Here is a 24,983-nt window from a genome sequence, read left to right on the forward strand (position 1 = left end):
TTAACCCATTCAGATACTTATGCTCTTCAGGGATCTTACAGTACAAAGCTTGTTAATCTTAAAGCTCAACTAAGTTCATACTGTGTATTAAGAATCTGAAACGAAACAGAAATATAGCATATGAAATATACACATCCAACATATCATTTACTTTCCTACCTATAAAGATTCAGAAAACCTCCAAGAATATAATTGAAATATTCATTATCAAAAGTCTAGATACACAGGCAAGAGCCCCAAGCAGCAAGCCCTAACTGACATGAATTGCAACAGGATAGTCCACTTCACCTTAGATCTTTCCTTGTGGCCGTACTTTTGCTTTCTTCTGAGCTATAGTATCATTCTTGATCCGATTAGCATACATAGGCAAGCGAATGATCTCACCAATCTCATTCAATAATACATCCTGGGTTATGTTGTCATGTATGCTCCGCATAACCTGCAGAATGCAGTAAAGATCATAACTCTTGACATGCTATATTGGAAAGAAGTAAATATCAACCATTACATAATTATAGAGTGAGAAGTCAATTGTCAAGGGTAAACCTTCTTGTAGGTACTAAATTCGTTTGGAGTTAACTTATCAGTCCTTGTTCGCATGTAAACCCACACATTTTGCCTTATATCCCAAGAGCACTCGATAATCTTACCAGAATATGAAGAAGAATCAGAACCATCTGTAAGGTATTAAAATTGAACAAGCATCAGGATATAGGAGTGGGCATACGAGAGTTTTAACATATGCCAGGCTGCCAGCAGCCTGATACAGATAGACCCAACAATAAAAATATCGATTAGGTTGCCAACAATCCTAAATACCAATATAATTTGCTCTAATACCCCAACTGTGATCACCATAAAACCCTTTTCTGAACTTTACAAATGTATTCATATTATCACTATGGTTTTCTTATCTTTTGTCATGAAAATAACCCTGCATATTATCATGTATATGCTCATCCAATCCATCAAAACGACAATTTACCCTAAAACAACGCTTTGATACAGTCATCCCCAAATAATAATATTACTAATAATTTGGGAGAGCAGATATTGAATTATGAGTGATGTGCATCAAATTAACAAATTGTTTTTGAGACATAAAAAAACAGAAACTAGCACTTTCATAGCAAGACAGAAAGAATGAACAAAGTTTTTATAGGTTTCAAAAAAAATAAAAAAAAATAAAATATATATATATATATAAAACAAAAGGAATACATAGAAATCAGAGGATAGGTGCAATTCCGTATATGCAGACAGGAATAAGATGCATCTTCCTTAATAAAACAAAACAAAATAGGAAAAGCACCATTTACCACAGACAGCAAAGAAACTAAATGAGCCACACACAATTTCATACCCATTAGCCTTATTACAAAAGATGAGATCAGTACACTCCAACCACATCTTGCATCACTAGGCATTTCTCAAAAATTTTGCAACAAAATTCTGATAATATTAATTGTATAGGTGAAGAGGGAAACTGAAAGAAGAAAACAATAAAGAGAGAGATAGTAGTTCACTGGAAAAAGTAACCCTATTGCCTTCCATCAATCGCTTCTTTCCCTTGTCATACAAATAAAGATCCTCAGAACCGAATTCTCCAATCTGCCATGTGTCAACAAAAAGAAGAAATACCTTTGTATATGCCACAGACTAATTTGAATATTTAATTGAGAAGATACACATTATGAACTCAATTATAAGGGAAACACCTCAAACAGAAAATCAACTGAGTTCATTTCAGGGAATTTCCACTTTAGGAGGCCTTCATGCGTTTTCGGAATGTAGGGATCATCCCAACCCTAGTTGAGTAAAAAAGAAAAAAACAACAACAGAGTGCGTGGTTAAACCTTCCATAAAAAGAGTACTAGAAATTTTATGCCTTATAAAAAGCAGGAAGCACCATCAAACATGAGATGGAAAGACAAATTCAGATTGAATGTTTGAATTAATTCAGATCAAAATTTAACATAGAAGTCTTGACAAAAATTTAGAATTTCTAAGATACAGTGAATCATATGCAGCTGAGATGCAAAGTCCATATAGAAACCAGATATCTGCTACTACCAAAGTTGTTATTCTGTGTATTGGTCACTGACACATGTTCCATTGATAGGTTCTACCTAGGTTCCAATATATTTAAGATCTTTGTGTAAAACTTAACACAAATAATTATCTAAATGATTGACCAACCTAATAAGCTTATTTTCCTTGTGAATATCATGTGCCTTCAGAATTCTGGCAAGTTAAATATGCTTAAGGAGTTGGGTCAGCTAGCTGATCTCTTGAGTATTCTTGTATCAGCTTCATTTACAAGTTCCCCTCATGAGTCTAATTAGACCAGATTAATAGTGTGATCATGGTGTGTTGCCTGTCCTAATAACAGTGAGAAGCGCTTGAATCCTAACATTTATTAGCTCCAGAAGAAAGAAGGGGCATATGATAATAAGAACAGTAAATTTGTGATTTTACTTTAAGAGATCAGATAACTAACAGCAATTCTTTGTGGAAAAGTAATGTTAATATTGCATTAGAAGCGAAAAAAGACTAGAACTCTGTTATTTAGAGACCGCACTTCCTTCTTCCCCTATGTATTGTTTTGTTTCATACACAATTACTTAGATATTATTTATTCTAAAGGGGATGAAAAGTCAACAAATCATTATTGTAGAACATTCAAAACCCCTAGTGAGAAACTCTTTTGGTATACAGTAAAAACCAATCTAAAGACAAGCGTTAGGCAATACAGAGAACAGTTGTGACAGTATAAAATTACTATCAAGCTACAAGCACCTGAAATATAAGACCATCAGCTTCATGTGAAAGGTTAGGAATGAATTCATTCAAAAGCTTTCTAACAGTTGACAGCAACCAAAAGTCCTTCCTCCTAACCTGGGAAACATTTAATCAGGTACCATTAACTACAGAAAAGGCAAAATAAAGGTCACAAAAACTTCCTAGGTTGTAATATAAATTTTCAAAATATAAATTCCAAATGTCCAAAGGTACTTGTCAAAACTTTCTAATAATAATATACGAAGTACTATATTATCAGACAGCAGTATCTAAAAACTGAACTTTGCTACATACCCGAAACGGCTCTAAGTCATATCTGTAAGAAGGTTTGGAATGTGATTCTAACATCTGTTTCCGATCTTGATTCCGGGGTTCAATTATCTCTTTCTCAATCATCATCCAACGCTCAGAGAAGGGTCTCTGCAAATATACACTGATCAGAACCATGGAAGGAACTTGCAAATACAGATTTACATATAAATATTCATTTAAAGTATTTGAAATCTTAGATCAACATTGGGTACTCTTTTATAACTAACCACCCAAAACAATGTAGAGAATAGTCCCAATTTTGAGAGGGAGGGAGGAGGGGGGGGGGTAATAATTACATAATCAAATAAGAATGGTATGTAGCAAGAAGTAAAAAGTGTATAATCGACAACCAAAAGGGAGCAGATTAAAGCTGAAGGCACGCCTCATTTCTGTTGCACGGAACATTAAATATGTATCTCATCTTTGCTGTTAAAAAAATTGCCCACAGTTCAATATTTAGCTTTGTAGTAGAAATAATCTCAAGGAATAAGAAACTAACACAATCCTTTTCTTTGTGACCTGTCATGAAGATACCCAAAATGAAAATAAATTTCAAGCTTGGTGGAGCTGGTGCAGCAAATCTAAAATGGAGAGTCATCAATACTAGTTAAAGATACCGCTGTAAATGTCTTAGTTTTACTAGCAAAAAATCATCACAGTAGATAACAATAAAAAATTATCAACAGGCAAGAGGGTAAAACATAGCAAACTTGTGACGAGGGTCATTAAAGATCTAACCTCTATGAGAGACACGCCATTGAGTGCAATCAAGTCATATATCAGATATCTTCTCTCTTGCTTTTGAGGGCTTACAGAATCAATGATCATTTCACCGTCAAGCAAAGTATACTGATGAAATTCAGACTTGCATCAAAGGGAAAAAGAAATTAGCTAAATGATATGCCAAAGCAATTCAAGATCATAATGAATACCAACTCATCAATTAAGATATCCATTGAATATTAAGTTATAGATCAAGGATACCTGGCCCCTAATGTATTTTTTAGGCGAGCATGTAAATATAAAATTGACACAACATCATAAAACAGTGGTCAAGTTAAATTATATTTAGCCATAAGGTCAAGGTTTCTATTCCATCCAAATTTCTCCATGGTTCAATCACATACTTTAGTCCTACTTCTGCAAGGGAGTCTCATCTGCATTCTCCTAAATTTAAACCTTCTATCAATTAGGTAGCACCCATCAGGAGAAAGAAGCATCATGTATCTCGTGCCATCAGCTTTCCATGTAGCATAGTAATAACGCTGCCTCAGCAGTTGTAACTTGACCCTATACACAAAATTAATAAGAAGCAACACAACTTAGAATTGTTGTTGTATAATAAGCTTATGTTTTAGCAACATAACATAGAAATAAGATGCTTCAAAACTTGGTATTCCTCTTGGTCTAGGCGCCAAGTACTACTCTAAGCTACGCAACAAGATGAGACCTCCTCCCTCTCGTTCAAGAAAGCCAACATGGTCAGTAACAAATCTTACGGCTAGGAAGTTGACCTTCACGAGGGATATTCCCAAAGGTGTGTCGGTCAAACCTATAGCTGCAAAACCTCTGCGTGATATTGCTGGTGAGCCGAGCGGTTGTGTGCCTCCTCCGAGGACGAGCACCCCTCAGCCCACGAAGGAACTAGAAGACTTTCTAGACGAGGACCCCTTATATGCTAAGGTGATAACGTACTTTAGGGACTTAGCAGGTGAGGTGTTGCATTCAAGTGACTCGTGGTTGTCCCTTATCCAACTAAAGTCCCTTGTGAAGGAAAACCGCGATAAGCTTGGGTTCAACCTCGAGGATCCTTGGTCCTCTCGGTGGAACTAGGTGAAAGAAGGGGAAATGTTCACTATGGACAACCGTCAAGCGAAAGTCATGGAGAAATAATGTAGTCGATTGTGGGATGTTAGCAACAACTTCATCTCACAAATTCCTTTCCCAAAGGTGGAGGTGGCGTCTGTGACTAACTTTGTGCTTTGCAATGCTATTGTTTCCAATGCAGGTGGTTAGATTAAGGATCCATAGCGAACCGGATGTTGTGCCCAAGGAAAGGTCCAAGAAACTAGCCCAAGCATCTAACCTCATCAAGATTGCAACCGAAGTGGTAGAGGTGGTCAATCTCGATGACTCCGATGATGAGGGGGTGGACGATGCGCCAGCCAGGTCCGGGGTTCTCCTAGTTGGAAGGGATACTGCTTCAGCGATGATAAGGGGAATATTCCCTCCATCTAGGAGAACCCTCGGACCTAGCCGGAGCATCTTCCACCGCCTCATCATCGGAGTCATCGAGATTGACCACCTCTACCAATTCGGTTACAATCTTGATGAGGTTAGATGCTTGGCCAGTTTCTTGGACCTTTCCTTCGGCACAACATCCTGTTAGCTCACCTGCACCAGTGGATCCTCAATCCAGCCACCTGCATTAGAAACAATAGCATTGCAAGGCACAAAGTTAGTCACAGACGCCATCTCCAGCTCCAGCTTTGAGGAAGGAATTTGTGAGATGAAGTTGCTGCTAACATCCCACACTTGACTACACCATTTCTTCATGACTTTCGCTTTACGGTCGTCCATAGAGAACATTTCCTCTGCTTTTACCTGGTCCACCGAGAGGACCAAAGATCCTCGAGGAACCCAAGCTTTTCGCGGTTTTCCTTCACAAGGGACTTTAGTTTGCTAAGGGACAACCACGGCTCACTTGAATGCAACACCTCACCTGCTAAGTCTCCCAAGCACGTCATCACCTTAGTATAGAAGGGGTCCTCGTCTAGAAGGTCTTCTAGTTCCTTCGTGGGCTGAGGGGTGCTCGTCCTTGGAGGAGGCACACAACCGCTTGGCTCACCAGCAATAGCACGAAGAGGCTTCGCAGCTATAGGTTCGACCGACACACCTTTGGGAATATCCCTCGTAAAGGTCAACTTCCTAGGCGTAAGATTTGTTACTGACCATGTTGGCTTTCCTGAAGAATGGGAGGAGGTCTCATCTTGTTGCGTAGCTTAGAGTAGTAATTGCGTTTTCGGCAGGTCGGACAAAATTGTCACGGGATATTTTGTGGACTAGTTTTTTTTTTCTAAGTTACGAACTTAGGAGGTTCCCGTGATGGCGCCTAGACCAAGTCTAGACGAGCCTAACACTCGAACAACAAAAGATATACGCACACAAGCAAGAGACAAAGCACCAACAACGTAAACACTTTATTATTTTCGTGGCTTACAAATTACAAGGACCAGTCCTTTGCTCACTATATAAGAAACTCCTGGCTAAAAATCTTGTTCTAAAAGGCCTTTCTGTTGGGGACCACTATTATCACATAAAAATCAACAGTCCATTTTATAGCTAATTTCAGGAAGAAGGATTTGATGGTTAACATTAAAGACTTCCTTGAGTTTTTTTACAAGGTTTTGTTGGTCAATATTTCGATCCAATATCAATGGATAAAGAAATGAAAATCTCCAAGTAGTTAAGAAATATTTGGATCCTTCAAAAAAGTATGCACTACAACAGTCTGCCATAAGTGAATCCCAAGAAACAATTGGACTCAATTAATACCGAATCAATTGGCGCCCACACAAACAGCAAATTATGCATTATTTATTCACAGATATTATAGAAGTTCTTTTTAGATAGTTTTCCCTTTACATATTTAATGTTCCTTTTGGATGCCTCTACAACTCTCTTTATGTTTACTAAATTTCAAAGCTGTTCTCAAGTTTCATGTCTAATGAAGGAATGTAAATTTTCATCAGCTAAACAACACTAGGAAATGCAACCACTAGAATGAGAGATTTAGCTTACTTCATACTTCCTCCGTTTCTATTTAGTTGACACGTTCAATTTAGGCACACATATTAACGAGAGGAGATAGAATGAGAGAGAATGATAAAGCAAGTGGGGTACACTTAAAAACAAGGTATAAAACTTACCCAAAAAGGAAACGTGTCAACTAAAAAAATCCTAAAAAGGAATACGTGCCAACTAATAAAAAACGGAGGTAAGTATAAAACAAAATTGAAATTTTAAAAGGGTTATAAAAGGACCTATTAAGCACAAACACAAACCAAAATTGATATGCTGAAACTTATCACAAAACTGCCAAGAGATAGTATAAGTGGAAACCTTTTCTTTTGATTGTCCTCACTCTGCTCACAATATAACCATGCCAAGTATATGCAGGCTAACATATGTTGATAACTTTTTCAGCACAATACCCTGGACCACTATGAATTATATGAGAACTTCAGTGAGATCCCACCCCTGACATTTACAGATTGAACGATAGAAGACAATACACTGATGTAACACCCCTCAGAGAAGATGCAATCAACAAAGATCAATCTGCTTCTCAACCCATTAAAAATAAAATAAAAAATCACACAATGATCCATCCTGTATATTTGGTTCACAGTAGATCATCTAGTTTGGCCTTTTGTCTAATCAACTTCCGTGTTTCTAGCATGAATGTTACAGTTCCGAGTTTTTATTTATTCCTACCACAAACAATGGCCAAATATTCATCCCACAATTGTTTGCATTTAATGTCAGGACCAGACTCTGAAGATCAGTGACAGAGTGATCCACTGCAAGTCGACTTTATTAGCCCATGACTCCCAAAAACCCTTAAACTCGTCATATCAAATTCCATGGTCACAAATTTTCCAAGACCTAAATATATCTGGATTCTTTTCTAGATAAAAATAATTACTATTTGAAGATGAATTACAACCAGAAAATTTTCCATACTGATGAAATCTCCAGTCCAAATAGTGGGATCTACAATGAAATAATGAATTGCTCTCATTGCATAATTCAAAGTTCAAGCTACATTATCCTTCCTTGATAATGTGGTCAATCGACCTATTGAGAAAACCAAACACTAAAGGGCCGTTTGGTTCGCGCGGGGGAATCGGAATGGAATGAACAAAGGGAATGTAGGAGAATGGAATGAAACCCTTTCCAAGTACTGTGTTGTTTGGTTTTCAATAAACAAAGGGAATCACCACCACCACCACACATCCCCTTTCTTCACTTTTCCAGCCACCAGGAGCCACCCTACCGCCCAGCCACAACGTCGACGGAAATCGGCAGCCCTGGGCGCACCTCCCCCACCCCTCGCGGCCCCTAACCTCCCCGGAAAAAACTTCCACCACCACGCAAAAACCCTAGAAAACACCATCCCTCCCCTTAAAAACGCCGGCCGACCTTCCCCCCACCCTCGAAACCCTAGCCGCTAGGGTTTCGAGGGTGGGGGAAGGTCGGCCGGCGTTTTTAAGGGGAGGGATGGTGTTTTCTAGGGTTTTTGCGTGGTAGTGGAAGTTTTTCCGGGGAGGGGAGGTGTTTTCGAGGGGAGAGGTGGGGGAGGTGCGCGGGCTCTGGCGAGTTGTGGGGGAAGTGCGGCGAGTCCGACGATGGGGACTAGGTCCGTGGCGAGGTGGTTGGGCTAGTTCCGGCAAGTACAACGGTGGTGGGTATGGTGGCTAGGGAAAGGGAATGGGAAAGTCTAGGGGGGGTGGGGAATCAATGTAGACTAAAAATGGGTGAACTCAAAAATAAAAATGGGTAAAAGGAATCAAAAAAGTGACAAACAAACAACAACAAAGGGAATGATATCAGTTCATTCCGATTCCCTTTGATTATTAACCCCAACCAAACGGCCCCTAAATCTATTTCAAGAGATGTTGCAAGGACCTTGTTCAAAGAGCTCAGTAATGTATAAGGAATCTCTGATGCATGGAAACTGATTAGAAAGAGGTTGTCAGGTCTGTATCACATTATAATTATAGTCACTCTAAGGCTCTAAGCTGATCACTAAAAACAAAAAGGCCGCAAATCCACCAAGTTTGCACGTGTGCTAAAATTTATTAGCACGATCCAAATTAGCATAGCACAATTACACCTTAACTTTCTATTTTAATTTTTTAACTAAAGAAAGAAACTTTATTGTATAATAAGATGTGGCACGAATATGGACCTGTCGAGAGACACTGGATGTGACCCAGGAAATTGGGAATTTGCCTGTAACAAAAATCATTAGTTTCCTTTGTCTATTCAGAAAAAGTAAGTAGTATCAAACTATCAATAGAAGATTAAATAATATTATCAGCAGTGGATATGTTAGAAAAATTCATCAGAAGATAATTAAGAACAAGTGAAAATGTAACTGAAAGACTTTAATGAGTGAAGGAAAAAAGAAAAACATACTAATCGTAAAAATAAAAATAAAAATAAAAATAAAAAATAATAAATAAATAAAAAAAAACGGATGGACCAGAGGAAAAGTAAGTCGAAAACTTATAAATCTACACATGAACCATGAACACGAGCCGTAAGGAGCAGATTCAGCTAGGGCAGCTACCAATAACATATTATATACTAGAAGAAATCGATCACTCCCTAAAAAAGAGGAATAATATAAGAGAGAGAGATATTTATACAGATTTTGCTAGCAAATTCTGCCAACACACGTCTGCCAAGTATAGAGGAAATAATAGTTCTGTGCAGATCACATATGAACCGTTCTAAAAAAAAGAGAGAAAATGAAGGAAGCGCAAGTACTGTCAGAACCCGCACACTTTTGCTCAGAATTGGAGATTTGAGGCAGTGAGTCTGCGCGATCTAGTGTGCGACCACTGTGCGGGCGCGCAGATCTCCTGTGCGGGCGCGCAGAGCTGGGAAAATCAGGTTTTAACCTCTTCTTCCCCATTTCGCCCTCATATTTTCGCAAGCCCTATTTCATGCTCTCTTCTCTCTCCTCACAAACTCAAATCCTAACCCTTCATTTTCACCCATTTCTCACAAATTCCATTGATTTTCCTTCAAATCCGTCACAATTTTTCACTCTACTCACAAATTTACCCACTTTCTCTCTCCAAAATACCCAAAAATCCTCCATTTTTATGGTGTGCAAGCTTAGTTGAAGGTGGTGTTCTTGGGGGTTCTTAGTGGAGTTCAAGTTCTACTAAGTGGTATAACTCTAAATTTTGCTATTTTATTGCTTAGTTTCACTTGTTTATGCAAAATTTGTAGTTATTAAGCATGGTTTAGCTTGAGTGAGTTTCATGTGATTTTGATTTTCTTCGCTAAGGATTTGTTGGTTGTTAGTGTGATATTTAGTGATTTTGGGACATTGTTGTTAACATTATTGATTTGGAAGCTATTGTCATGGAATTAAGTTGAGCAATTTTGTGTTAGTATTGATGATAATGCAACTATTTTCATGAAAATTGCTTATTATCATAATGTATTGTGATTTAGTGCTTCGTTGTTGATTCTAGTTGTTTTTGGAGCTATATTTGTGTGGTTAGTTGTTGGTACTAACCTTTTTGCAAATTGTTAAGGCTTGGGTTGTTGTTGTTGTGTTTCAATTATTGGTTGAGCTCGAAGGGAGTTATCTTTTGGTTTGGTTGTTTGTATTGCTTGAGGCCACAATGAGCAAAAGGAAGAGTAGAAAGGAGCCCCGATTAAGGGTTGAGGAACCGAGTACTCAAACTCAAGCTCAAGGACCAAATGTTGCCCCTCGATTGAAATTCTTGAACAAGGTCCATGCTACTTTCTTTAATGACCTTCAAGGACGAAAGCTAAATCCCACGAGACACTATGATCAACGCTCCATGAGAGCTTTGGGGATTAACGATGACATAAGGTCGCTCCTTGACAACTTAGGGATGAATGAGTTCATCAAGCATCAATTTCGAACATATAAAGAGCCCACCTTCGAATTCTTGGCCTCATTTGAAAAAGAGCCTTATGGGAACAACGACTTCCAAATTTCCTTCCAACTATTCAACAACCAGCACACTATGACTCTTAGTGATCTCAATACATTGTTGGATTTGAACCCCGAGGCGGACCTCCTTGCTCCTTCATTGAGCCTATTCCCAGAGTACGATGCATTTCGATGGTGGCAAACGATTACCGATTTTGAAGAGTTCAACACTAGGTATTCGGTGTTTAGCAAGCAAGACTTGAGTATCCTTCACCGCATTCTGGGGTATGCGGTGTTTAGCAAGCAAGACTTGAGTAAGCTCTCGCATGAAGAGCTCTTTACTTTGTGGGTTGCTACTGGGGAGGAGTTGAGAGGGCGGCTCAACATGGGGTACTGGTTCGTCATGTGCTGCGAGGTAATCAAGTCGGGTCACAAGACGGGAGAAATTGCCCTTGGTGGGATGATCACAAGGATTGCCAAGAAGCTTAACTATGAACGCTTCTTCCCCTTATGCACTCAAATTGGGGCCGACAAGGATTTATTCATTGACATACAACAAATGAGAAGGTCGGGGTTCCTCCAAGGAACTTCAGATGCCAACAACTTTCATGCTTAGATTGTTGAGCACGAGCACCATTGTATCTTGCCTTACCCCAGCCGTACATCCTTGGAGCGGAACGTTAGGAATGTATGGAAAATTCAGCGAGACAATGGTGTGTTACCCACTGCTTTGGGTGGCGCAAGGAATATGGTAGTCGATCAGCAGCAGCAACAACAACAACAACATCAGCAACAACAACAATAACAACAACATCATCACAATCAAGAAAATAAATCAACATCAAAACATGATAAAGCCAACCGAACCATGTAAGCTCTACCACCTACAATGAAGTCCCCCCCACACTAGCATGATGATAAGCCTTCCCCCACACTATAAAAAAAACATCTCTTTGCTTCTTACACACCCCACCACACTAAAACAATGCACCGTCCGCGGTGCGCCAAATTAAAACATTAGGAGGGGGCAAAGGGGAGAAATAAAGAACAAGGGGGGCTAGTGGCCACTAGGGCCGGCTTCGTCATCATCTCCATCATCCTCGGTGTCGTAAGAGAAACCGTCCGGAGGGATGCCGTGTGGGTCCCAACAACCGGTGAAACCCGGAGGCCAACCATAGTGACCTCGAAACCAAACCAAAAGATATCACTTGCAAAAAGTAATGCTTTAAACGATGACCATTAACCATAAACTTGTTACCATCCGCACCTAACTCAAAGGAGCCATAAGGAGTAGTCTTTGATATCACAAAAGGACCCGACCACTTTGATTTGAGTTTACCCGGAAACAAACGAAGCCTTGAGTTGAAAAGCAAAACCTTGTCTCCAACCTTAAAGCTCTTGTTTCGAATATGTTGGTCATGCCACTTTTTGGTCTTCTCCTTATATAACCTTGAGCTCTCATAAGCATCATCTCTAAGCTCTTCAAGTTCATTGAGCTTAAGCAATCTCTTCTCACCGGCCAACGATAAATCCATATTAAGCTCTTTGATGGCCCACCAAGCCTTGTATTCTAACTCAACCGGCAAGTGACAAGCCTTTCCATAGACCAACCTATAGGAGGTCGTGCCGATTGGAGTCTTGTACGCCGTCCTAAGAGCCCATAGTGTGTCATCAAATTTGAGAGACCAATCTTTCCTTGATTTGTTCACCATCCTTTCGAGAAGATTTTTGATTTCACGATTCGAGACCTCCACTTTTCCTTGAGTTGAGGGTGGTAAGGTAATCCAACCTTGTGATGAACGCCATACCTCTTGAGAAGAGCTTCAAATTGCTTTTTGGCAAAATGGGAGCCTCCATCACTAATTAGCACCCTCGGAACCCCAAACCTAGGAAAAATGATCTTCTTTAGAAACTTAAGCACAATCTTATGATCATTGGTAGGTGAGGGTATGGCTTCAATCCATTTCGTCACATAATCAACCGCTACCAAGATATATAGATTCCCACATGAAGAAACGAAAGGCCCCATCGAGGGAGATAGATTTAAACCCTATGGAGAGAGTATGCATAGTTGAAATGTCGGGATGACCTTATGGTTCCACATAAAAATTTCTTTTTCCGGTTCCATCGAGGAATCATGAGGAGCTAGCTAAAGGGATGAATTAAAGCTAGTGGAGAGAACGCGGACCGTCTTGGTTGGGGCTAGGGCGGAGAATGAAATCATTAGTTCTCTATGCTTAGCTTAGGTTTGTCTTTTTCAACCTTGAGCATCTTGGAACGTGTTTTCCCTCTTTGAATTGAGAAATATAAGTATTCTTTGGTGCATTTATTTGCATGTGAGTCCAAATGGAGCATTTCATTACCTTGAGGCTTGATTGGTTTTGCTAAAACCTTGTCATGTTATGTTTGTTGTGTTTATCTTTTTGTTCCAGTTTTCCTTGCTTGAGGACAAGCAAGAGGCAAGTGTGGGGGATTTTGATAAGTGGAATTTATGACACTCTTTTATCTTGTTTCTCTAAGGATTCTCCCCTCATTTGCACTTGTTTGGCCCTTTTTCTAAGCATTTTTACCTAGTTTTGTTTCCTCCTTTCGTTTCTCCTTTACCTTCCCTTTTCTTAGTCTTTTCGCCTTCTCTTTATTTTGATTTCCATGCTTTTGTTTTGTAGGTATTTTGTGCCGAAAGAAAGAGGATTTCAAGGAGCCAAGCAAACTGTTCTGCGCGGGATGATGTGCGGCTATTGCGCGGGCGCGCACCCTTGGCTGTGCGAGCGCGCAGCCTTGTCAAGAACTCGCGCAGCCAGGCTGAAGAAACAGAGCCAAACCAGAGAGTTTGCGCGACCTATTGTGCGGCTTCTATGCAGGCGCGCAGGTTTACTGTGCGGGCACGCTTGATTTCCCCGTACCCTCACTATGCTGAGAGGGCGCACACTTCTACTGCGCGGGCGCGCATATTTAGTGTGCGGGCGCGCACCGCTGGGTTTCTGATTTCTTTGCGCCTTGTTGCCCAAGTTTCTTTCTTTTGGGGGAGCCACATATATATAGACAGGACTCTTTGTAATAGAGGACATTTAGTACTAATTCCATAGAATATTAGCCTAATCTAGAGAGAGAAAGTAGATTGTTATTCAAGCATCCTTTAATGTATTCAACTTTACTCAAGTTTTAATCTTCAATCAATCAAGCAAGAATCCAAATTTTCATCTTTCATTAATCCTTTCTTTAGTAATCTCTTCTCCTTTCCTTTAGTATTATTTATTTGTTTTATTGTTGCTTATTCTAGTTAATCTTATTAGTTCATCTAGTTGTTATTGATTTCATTGATTTTAATCATGTTTTGTTTTGAGTTTCTTGAGTTTATTTCTAGTTTTGATATTATGTTTAATCTCCCTTCTCTAGGCTAAACTTTTAGCTAGGGGAAGGGGGTGGAAGATATGAGTTGATATTGGATGAATGATGATGGTTGGATTGAACTTATGCATAAATTGATGAAAGACATGATTTTTAATAGCTTGAGATTATTGTTGCACTCTATTTGATGTTTTCTAGTTTAAATGCATGAAAGTGATTTGAACTAGATTAAGATCATCTCTATTTTAATGATTGCATGAGAATGAGTTATTAAAGTGGAGTTTTTATAGATTGTGCTTCTTTATTCTTTTGATTTGATTGTAACTAATAGGATGCATGAGAATGATCCTTATTAGTGTAGACCTCTTTCATTGATTTGCCTAGACTATTGCATGAGAATGAATTGTTTAGGTAGAATCTTGTGTTCTTTGGCATGAGTTTCATGATAATCACCATTATTCCCCTCTTTCTAATCATATTGGACACCCCCATATCCCTAGCGTCATTTTCCCTTGATTTTAATCATCATTTTCTTGCTTATTTGTAATTTTAGTATTCTTACTCAACAAAACCAACAAAAACAATCCCCTTTTTACTCTTGCATTAGTGATTATTAATGTTGAATTAGTGTGTTTCCCTAGTGGTTCGACCCTTTACTTGCCACTAACTAGTTTAGTGTAGGTTTAGGTATTATAAATGATTAATTTGATTAGGGTAGTAGCTTAACGACCTATCTAACCCTTGATCAAAAGTACACAGCAAAAGGCTAACAATCATAAGCCATGGTATCCGCAACAAATTTGTTGTAATGCAGAGAAGTCCATTTGAAAGCCATCGCTTATTAGTAAACCTCAACTTTTCAAACAAACAAGGCAAAACAGCAAAAGGCACAGGCAAGGTAGATATGTCAGTAAAATGAAACGAAAGGATTCTACAAGAAAGGTGATTCAGATCAAGAGAACACATTGGTACAAAGAATACAAAAAATAAGATACATTGTATTAACTATGTATAAGTAGCAAACTATCTAGCTAAAATATTTGCCCTTTAGAGAATAGGGACAAAAAATTGAGCCACTGATACAAACAATTAAATGGGTTGAAAGTTGTGAATGGAAAGAGAAAATTTATTCACCGATATATATTAACAGGCAAATCCTCCAAACTTAATCAACTAATAGAGACTTCAACAAAATACACATACCCCTGGGGGTTTAAGCATGTCATAGCAAAACCTTCGCAAGTGGAATTCTTGTTGATCAGGTAATTTATCTCCCAAGACATCATCATTGGTCATCCTTACATTGTTCTCATGTTTTCCCTGTAGCAGAATGCGGAAAATAATGCAATTTATATGACGTACTAAAAACCCTTTTTTTTAAAAAAAAAATAAAAGCAAAACCAGAATTAAACATATAGACAGCAGAAAGTAACGTAGGATTTTAGTTTCCATACTGCTGAAGTGTTATTACATATGTTGAACACGAGGATGAGGTGGGGAACTTGCAAGTTAGCAAGGTGACATGATTACTATCCAGCAAAAAAAAATTCAAAAACCAAAGGCATAGGTTAAGAAAAAACTCAGGAGCTAAATCTACCGTCCAGCAAGTCTGACCCAAGCTCAACCATGAATTTACAATTGAAACTTCAATCTATCTAGCTGTGCCTCATATTTATCGTAAATTTCAGCCATAAATCAACTAGGAAATTTAAGCCTTTCCAGGGGGAAGATGAAAATGAGATTTAAATTCATATACGCTATTTTGGACCCCCTCAAATCTTGAACGAGGGTTACTAAGTACATGAAAGGAGAAAACAGGAAAATGATCTCTTACCATGATGGAAGCATTTGAAACACCATCGTCATCATCTGGTAGAGCGCCACTATTTTGAAAGACATCAGCAGACCTCTTCCACTCTGGAGTAGACGGGCACACGGCTAAGTCAGGTTTAGTTTCATGATAAAAATCATATAATGCATTAATATAGTCTTCTTTGTAGATCCCTGGAGGCCGACTTTTTGCAAAAGTTTGTATAGCCTGCCCAAATGAACCAAAGGATTGAATTAACTTAAGAGTGTCATCGAAACTCAAAAGACATTATTCAAGCAATGACCAATTGAAACCAAAAATATAACTGACCTCGGTCACCGAACTGGCTTGCTGAGTCCGCATCAGATAGTGAACTATCATGTAACCAGTCCGATTGTGGCCATGAGTACAATGGACGGAAACATATTTTCTGGGCTGCCTCTCACTTTGATTATATATGAATTGTGCAACCTATCATTTAAGTCAAGGTCATATACATGCAAACAATCAAAAGAGCTAAGCTTGGATATATTTACTTCATCCAATTCATATTGAGTGCAACAACAACAAAAACAACAAAATCATAGCCTTATACCTAAAAGGGATGGGATCGACTGCATGAATCATCTATCACTCATGGTCATCCACAAAGATCCTCCTTATTCCGTTCCATTCCATTCCATTTAATACTTCACGCTCCTGCAAATCCACTTTCTTTATGTCATTGCTAACTCCTCTATCCAAGTCATCTTTGACCTCCCTCGTCTCCTTTTAAAATCTTCATCATCCTAATTCTGTACCTTCGTTACTGATACATCTTCTGGTCAATGTCTCACATGCACAAACCAATGTGGCCAGTTCTGCCTTATCATATCCTCAATATCCGTAACTCTAACTTCTTCAAATATCTACATTCCTAACGTTATCCCTCAAGGTATTCCCACACATCCATCATAACAAATGCAACTTTCACAAAATCTACAAGATTACAAAATTCGCTAATCTGATATTTGGTACAGATTTGCAATTTGCTACCTATTATGTGAAAGCGTGCACACACACACACACACAAAAAAAAAAAAAAAAAAAAAAAAAAAAAAAAAAAAAACAATTCGCTTATACAATTCATCTTTTCAATTCACAGTATATAATTGCGACACTTTTCTTTGATAAGTAATGTCTTGATATAATTTCAACACTTCTATTTTGTTGTTTAAAGCAGTTTTAAAAATAAATAAATAAATAAATAATTTTTTTTAAAAAATAATAATTAAAAAAACAAAAAACAGAAGGTTAAATTACCCATTATAATCTTATAAGTCTTTTTAAATCAACATAATTAATCTAATTACATAAATATCTTAACTCACCTCCCTCGTATGCTTGGCAAACCACCACACCCCTGACCTACATTCACACCAGCTCCTTTCCCCCTTCCCTTGCATTCACCCAAAATCATTGACCACTTTAGTCTCAAGCTCCCACCTACCCATGCAGCTTCACACTGCCAATAACCATTAGAAAAACCCTTAATACCATCAAAAATCACAGCCACATTTTGTTATGTCAAAAAAGATGACTCTTAGAGAAAGTAGAATGAAGTTGACAACAAATCTCATGCTAATGGATCCAACATGTTTCATACCACAATAAAAAATAAAAGGAAAAAAATTTCATCACTTTTATAGGAAATAGCATTACATTGTATAAATGACAGAAAAGTAAGCTTACCACAAAGACAAATTTGTTTACAGACTCGTTATCGGGTATAGCATGACGTCCCTGACACCGAATCTGCAATAAATAGACAGAATAGGATGCATTCAGCCACTCATATACTGTTTCATGTTAATTACTTGAGAAAAGAAAAAGAAGATTGAAATTACTAAATGGGTAGTAAGTACCTTCAAATACTTAAGACCCCTAACCTCAGTCATTTGATAATAACGATCTGTATTTGTCAAATCAACCACCATACCAAGCTGAAAAAGGCAATAACCTTCACAATTCAAACCCCGCAAAGAGTACAAGCATTTACTTTATTCTTCAATTTACACAACCGTTTGTGGAAAATAACATTCAACTGACCCACCTACTTAAATTCCAATTTACAATGGTATCCAGATTATACAGTTAGGTCCAACAAAGGATTGAAGGTTTCTCTATCCAGCTTGCCAAAGCAAAATATACAATAACAACCGCAAACTAATCCATGGGGAGGTCTAAACGTATACAGCCTCACCCCTAGTAGTCAAAGACCATCAGGAAAACTATTACTAAACCCATAGAAAACCTGTATTACAACATCAGAAAGCAGATCTTGTATGAGAAAATAAATTTAACTTTTTAGAAAACCTAAGAAATAGCATTAAAATAAGCATTATAATCCAACGTAGCCTAGAGAATTAATGGAAAAGCTAATAACTCCCCCAAATAACCTTATACTACCTTGAGATTACTCTATCGTTCAAAAATGAGACCTTCCTCTCTCATTTCACTCCTTAATCTAAATTCCATCACAGCACTCTGTCTCCCTTTCTCAAAAACCTTCTTTCACTTCCTAAACGCTACTTTTCTATCTTCCACACCACCTCACAACCACCATTCCCCAGTTATTATATGTTGCACCTGGGATGTGGTCTCAAACGAAAAATAGTTCTAACATATTGAGCATATAATTCAAAGATTGTGAGCTCATAAGCTTTGTATATAGATTTTGAGCTATATGTTCATTTTCATTGTTAAAGTAAAAAACAAAACAAATACAAAATTACTAAATCTAGTAGTCTCTAAAATATAAGTTCATAATATATGCAATTATGAACTAAACGTTCATAAGTTTATTAGATGTAAAAAGTAAACATTCATATTCTAGAAGCTAAATGTTCGTAATTAATTAACTAAATATTTGTATATTTAAACTATATTTTCATTTGGGGCCACAATGTGGATTATGGTCCCTAGCGCTGTGGTGCATGATATAATATTCACTCCACTAGTCCACACCCTATCTTCACCTCAACTCACACAACACCGCCATCACAAATCAAACATCCCAACACCAAGCCCTCACCTCAAACAGACTTCCTCTTTTCCCAATCATTTCTACTAAAGCAATTCGTCATCACCAACTCACGCCACACTCTCATAGTCAAGAGCACCTCCTTACAACCATCATAAATTTATTGCCAAACTCCCCATCATATTCTTTAATTCTCTTCTCTATAACCCCCATCCCAATCCCTCCAAGTCTACAACCCTTTCTCTATTTATAATTGGCACACATCCCCAATCACTTTAAACTTCATCTTAAACAACCATCTCGCACACATCCTATGCTTTCCTAGAATTAGGGTTTGTAAACCAAAAAATAAAATATATTTCGTAATAGTATCATGTAATTAACTCTCCCAATGGGTTTCCCGCTGTCAGTCCCAAGCCTGGATAAAGGAGATGGGTTACGATAGGCCAGTGACAACAGTGTAAAACTTTGTCACATCGCTTGACATGAGCCACCATGATTGAGAGTAGCACTAGGATGGTGACCTCTTGGGAAGTCCTCATGTTGGTTCATGTAGATGATCCCACTTATGGGATTAAGGCTTTCAAGCAAAAGATGTATCATGTAATTCTTTCTCTTAATCAATTCTCAACAAAGTGAATTGGTCCCTTATAACTCATTTTGTAATCAGCCTTTCTCGTAATTTCATAATAATCAAGTAACTAAATTCATTTTTCTATAGTTCTTACTACTTTGGATATGATCTATGAATTAATACAAGGAATATATAATGTTTATTGCTAGAATCGGATCTAGCAAGGTGCTTGAGAGACGTGGCTTCCCTTGCGTGCCAGAGAATGAGATGGATGCAAAGGAGGAGCTCATTCTTTTAGAATCTTAGCCGACTCCACTACTTACATAGAAGAACTTTTTAACAAAATAATTCCTTCTTCTACACATGGGCAAGAGGGTGTTAGCCCCTACAAAGCTTATAATAACATTTAAAAGAATAAAGTGCATGTACTAATAGTCTTTGCATCAATGGAAAAGGTTTAACTTAATTATCTGGTGGGATGTTCCCGGTCTTAGGTTCAATTGTTACTATGTCTCTCTTTTTCAGTTGCTCTTTAATTTTCCCTTTGCAGATTTAGTTTGCTTCTTTCAATTTTGGGTACTGCCCTTGCTTCTACACACTTCAAAAATCCATTATTCCCAAGAGTATATCATCACACTACAATTTCCTCTATGAAATATTATAGTGCCAATGCTATAATCACGACCCAAAATCACAGCTGACAAAACATTTTGTAGTTTATAGTAGAAAAAAAAATATTAGTGCAATAGTACTTTTTTGCCTCAAAACATCAAAATAAAGAATTTCAAGGGAACATGGCCTACTACTAAATAAAGACAAAAATCAATGCAACTAATAACCCATACTAAGTAAAATATTTCACCAACCACGCAAATAAGACCCTCTTCCATCCCCATCAAAAAAAGAAAAACAAAAAAGATGTAATATAGTTTTACAATGTTTACCTCGTGGCCAAGCAACCTTAGCACATTCCGAAAGGAATACCGTTTCTTATCAACAATGTAGTCATTAAAAGATTCGTTAAGCGGAACTTTCGAAGGAATAAGAAAGCCAATTTCATGACCAAAATTCGGACAATCCAGCCAACCTATACACAAAATACATGGTTCAAATGAGGTTAGAATAATAAAAATAAAAGACTAAGAGTGAAAAGCAGACTACATGAACCAAACAGACCCAAACACACACGCTCAATATCCTCATTTGGACTACTATCTATAACCCAATCTCTAACACAAGCAAATAAGCACGCTTTAGAGTTTTTTAGTCCTATATAGCTTAGACAAGACATACAGCCAATACAGCAGCAACAACAACAACAAAGACTTGGTCCCAAAACGATTTGAGGTCGGCTAACATGAATCGTCATAAGGAACCATCCAACAAAAAATAAAGCCAATGGCTCCCAAAAAAATAAAGTGCCAAATTGGCTGTAGATGTATCCTAGATTTTAAATTTCATCACATAACTCTTAAAAAAAAGAGTTGTGTCCAATGTCCACCAAAACATCTACAACTAGTCTTGAATGACAAAATCCAAGCTTTGAACCAGCAACAGTTTTCAAAAAACAACACTACTTCCAAGAGTTTCAACTATAAAGTAAAAAGTCCACCAGCCAAAAGATCTAGGCTCACTTAAACTGCATTCCATTTCCGTTTTGCAAGCTGCATGGCGACTACATGCTGCATTAGACACACTCTTTGATAAAATGGCTTCAAAAATTTTGCAAAACTTGGAACTTTATCAATAGTTAACTCCAAACAGGTATTTTTTGTATGCATACAAACAAATTTCTATGCTAAAAGTTCGATGTGAAATCTACCAGGGGGAAGCCTGTGTGAATCATATTTCAACTTCTTTGAGTAAGGCCCTTCATCACAGACAGAGGGCTCAGTTAGAACTGGTCTATTGTTTATCAGATTTCTTCTCAATCGCTCCCGTCTTTCTTCACGCTCCTATAATAAGACCAATTTATATAGAGATCAGAAAAACCAAGTAGTATTATTTTAATGGTCTTTTGTGCTAAGATAATTAAAAAAAATAAATTAAATAATATTCAATAGCACTGAATCAACCGATCCGCCTGCAAGAGACATTAAACAGAAATACAGCATCATCCAAAATTCAGATTACATTTAGCACAATCTGTCCATGCTTCAAATTCTGGTTAATGTCCTGAGGTAGCATGAGGAATTATCTTAGTGCAAAAGACCATTAAAATGCTACTACTTGTAATCAAAGAGTAGACAAATTTTACAAAAAAAGTTTTGAAATTTTAAGTAGCTATAAGCTCTAATTATTCCCTGTTAGGAAGAGAGTAAAAAATAAAAAAATAAAAAGGTAAGGTGAAAACAAAGTTCCAAAACATAAAAGAGCTGAAAACTATGTATAAAGCTTCAAGATACAGACAAAAATAGGGATTATACAACAACCAGACCTGTCCAGTCAAGATTTTTAAAGACAGCCATAAGGAAAACAATATGTATACACTACAAAGTCTTCCCTTCCAAATAGCCAATATTTGGAAAAACAAACAGCAATAACAATGAAATTAAGAGCCAGGAAGACCGGTTCCTCAATCCCCATAATCACATAGTCAATAAAAACCAAATTGGCTATTGACAAAAATATAACTGCTACTCTTTAATTTTTTTACAAATGCCTCCATGCCCCTGAAATTAATTTCTACAGCTGGAAAGTTATATTAACATCTCCTTCTCATATCTGTTGTATGGATCATTCTTTAAATTAACAAATCAGAAATTTGTCTCATAAAATTCTACCCCACCATCAAATGCCACAGATATGTTCTTTGGGCACCATTTGATCTTACCCTACTTTTATAAGACACCTTGCCATAAGTACCCATAACCACCTTATCTCAGCAATTCACATGTTGTAGTACCAAATTTTTGAAATTATGTTAACAAGGATACAATGATAAATCAAGTGTATCCAATGGTACACGGAAGAGCAAAATTCCATATCAATAAAGCTTCACATTTTCCTGCTGCCTTAATTCCACAACATTTAGTGAAGCATGTCATATGATACTATGATAGTGTTAGCTTGTAAGATTCTAAAACCCTTTTTCAATATTTGGAAAGGCTGAATAACTTTCTTTCAAACATGCATCAACTTCAAGGCACATAGTTACCATAACAAGCATTTATCATGTGGCGGTTCATTCCTCAAACCATTTCCAAAAAATATACAAAAATGAAATAGAAAACACATGATCCAGATATGATACTCTTCTGTGAAGACGGTGCTTATAAGAAAACCAATTCATAGGTCCAGCATAGCTATTGAGATGATGTATAGCATACCCGCCGAAGGATTTGAACAGATGTCTCTTTGATATCCTGTAGTGCTCCATCTTCCTCCAAATGATTTTTGAAAAACTCTTCATCGTCTTTAAGTGGTGGAGAAGAGTTCAAGTCCATGACACAATTCTCTCAACAGCCAGCATGAACAAAATAGTTGAATATCTATGTCATATATCAATAAATTATTAAACCACAAAAACTAAGTAGAAACAAAGAGAATAGAACGCTCAAATTGATAAAATAAACCTCCAAAAGCAATTAAAAACTTTTCAAATTGAACAAATTTAGTTTTTCTATCATTTCCAAACACTCTCACCCCTAGAGAATCGATCTTCTTTACACTTACCATTCTTTTATGAGACATAAAGTAACTAATGTATACTTCAATTTCCAAACACGCTCTCTTCAGTATATAACAACCCACTAAGAAACTCGCTAAGAATCCTTATAGCACCCCCTGCCCAACAGGATGAAGAACTAATCTATGTTCGAGCATTCAATTACACACAACCACCATCCAATATAAATCATTCAGTGATCAATAAACAGCAAACATTCCAGTCAAAGCATCCCACATTAGAGTAAGGTTGTGTTCTATTCACCTGAATTTCACTTATCTTAACTTATTAAAACCAATTTTAGTTGTAAATTGTATTAAGTACCCTTCATCAACCCTTATTCGAACTTATATTCGAATTATTTATCTTATCTGAACTTATCGGAAAACAAAGCCAGGCCTAAATAATCTCGCATTATGTGGACATAAAACCCAAAATCGTTCATCTAAAGGTTGCAAAGAGAGGGTAACAATGCACAACCATAATTTTTCACTCATGTTCTGCAACACTGAAAGCATGCCGGGTAATCTCCAAAATCAAGCACAACCCAACAATTCAATTTTCCCCAATAAACTAATTATATCCCAATAATTACTCCTGCTTAACCCTAAACTTTACAAAATCAATTACATGAATTAGACGATATCCAGAAAATTAGAAAATTATACGTGAAAATAAATAAGAAATCACAGATTATCGAGGCAATTGGTATTGAAATTGCAAAAGAAGCTACAACATGATCAAAATTTAACATTGAACAATGTGAAAAATTCGAATTAATCATATAATTTCATACCAATAATATGGCCTTAGTTCTACTCAATGTTGTCATTCTCAGTGCATGTTATTGGAGAGAGAGGAGAGAATTCGGAGAGGAAGTTAAAGAGGGAGCCCAGTTAATCTCCGAGATTAACACTCCAAGTTAATTTCCTCTCACAATTTTATGCATTTGTTTTCGTGCCACTTTACTATTTCACTTTTATTATTTTAAAAAGGAAAATGCTATACATAGCCCTAAGGGCTACATATAAGCATTTAATTTACTCTTGAAAATTGTTTAAATTTAGAAAATCATGACAAAAATACACTAATTACACCGATTTGCGCGTGTTTTTGTCATGCATTCCTAACTTTATACATTTTCCAAGAGTAAATTCAATGCTTATATATAGCCCTAAGGGCTATGTATAGCATTACCCTTTTAAAAATAAAACTAAAACAATATATTGTGAGAGGAGATTAACTTTTCATGTCAATCTCAGAGATTAACTTGAATTCTCTCGAAGTTAAAAGGAGGAAAACGAGGAAAGTAATAGGCAAGTTCGCATTATTTGGTTTTATAACTTTGTTCATGGGTAATTTTGTCATTTTACTCATTCGCTCGCTCGATTAAAGAAAAGGAAGACATTAAGAAACCCAACTCACGAGGGTTATCTAATGCATCAAAAGATAAAGATGTAAGGTACAATTTGTTAACTTCATTATCAACGTTAGCAGTCTAATCTGCTACTAGATTTGACTCTCTGTACATATGTTAGATACTTCAATTGTGGAATTTGTTGAAAATTATTGTCTTTTAGTATGCTCACTATGTTAAATATGCCATGGGATTGACTAAATGTCCATGGAAGTATGCTCAATATGCTCAACGAATACTTATTATTGGTGATAAGTATGATTCAATATGGTTTCTAAAATAGTAGCACCAATTTCGTCATGAATTAGCCGTGTGAAATTTAA

General features: G+C 37.2%; 1 protein-coding gene across 3 annotated transcripts; it reads right to left on the reverse strand.

Moving 5' to 3' along the window:
• Positions 1 to 24,229, reverse strand: LOC110738700 (mRNA-capping enzyme-like). 3 transcript variants are annotated; one of them, XM_021919104.1, is made up of 18 exons: positions 24,040 to 24,229; positions 22,906 to 23,067; positions 21,399 to 21,531; positions 20,521 to 20,663; positions 17,885 to 17,962; positions 17,712 to 17,774; positions 16,311 to 16,451; positions 16,005 to 16,208; positions 15,374 to 15,490; positions 9,089 to 9,132; positions 4,242 to 4,404; positions 3,853 to 3,978; positions 3,097 to 3,222; positions 2,800 to 2,898; positions 1,719 to 1,808; positions 1,527 to 1,611; positions 547 to 677; positions 1 to 439 (listed from the first exon to the last, which is right to left on the reverse strand). In XM_021919104.1, the coding sequence occupies exons 2-18, from the start codon at positions 23,020 to 23,022 to the stop codon at positions 290 to 292; spliced, it is 2,010 nt and encodes a 669-aa protein (XP_021774796.1). In that variant the 5' UTR covers positions 23,023 to 23,067; positions 24,040 to 24,229; the 3' UTR covers positions 1 to 289. The 3 variants fall into 3 exon arrangements, 2 of the variants coding, with proteins under 2 accessions (XP_021774796.1, XP_021774797.1); XM_021919105.1 differs by lacking the exon at positions 24,040 to 24,229 and adding an exon at positions 23,252 to 23,882; XR_002514648.1 differs by having other exon boundaries at positions 304 to 439; positions 1,540 to 1,611.
• Positions 24,230 to 24,983: the final 754 nt, after the last annotated feature.

The sequence above is a fragment of the Chenopodium quinoa genome, unplaced genomic scaffold, assembly GCF_001683475.1.
Source record: "Chenopodium quinoa cultivar QQ74 unplaced genomic scaffold, ASM168347v1, whole genome shotgun sequence".
NCBI lineage: Eukaryota > Viridiplantae > Streptophyta > Magnoliopsida > Caryophyllales > Amaranthaceae > Chenopodium > Chenopodium quinoa.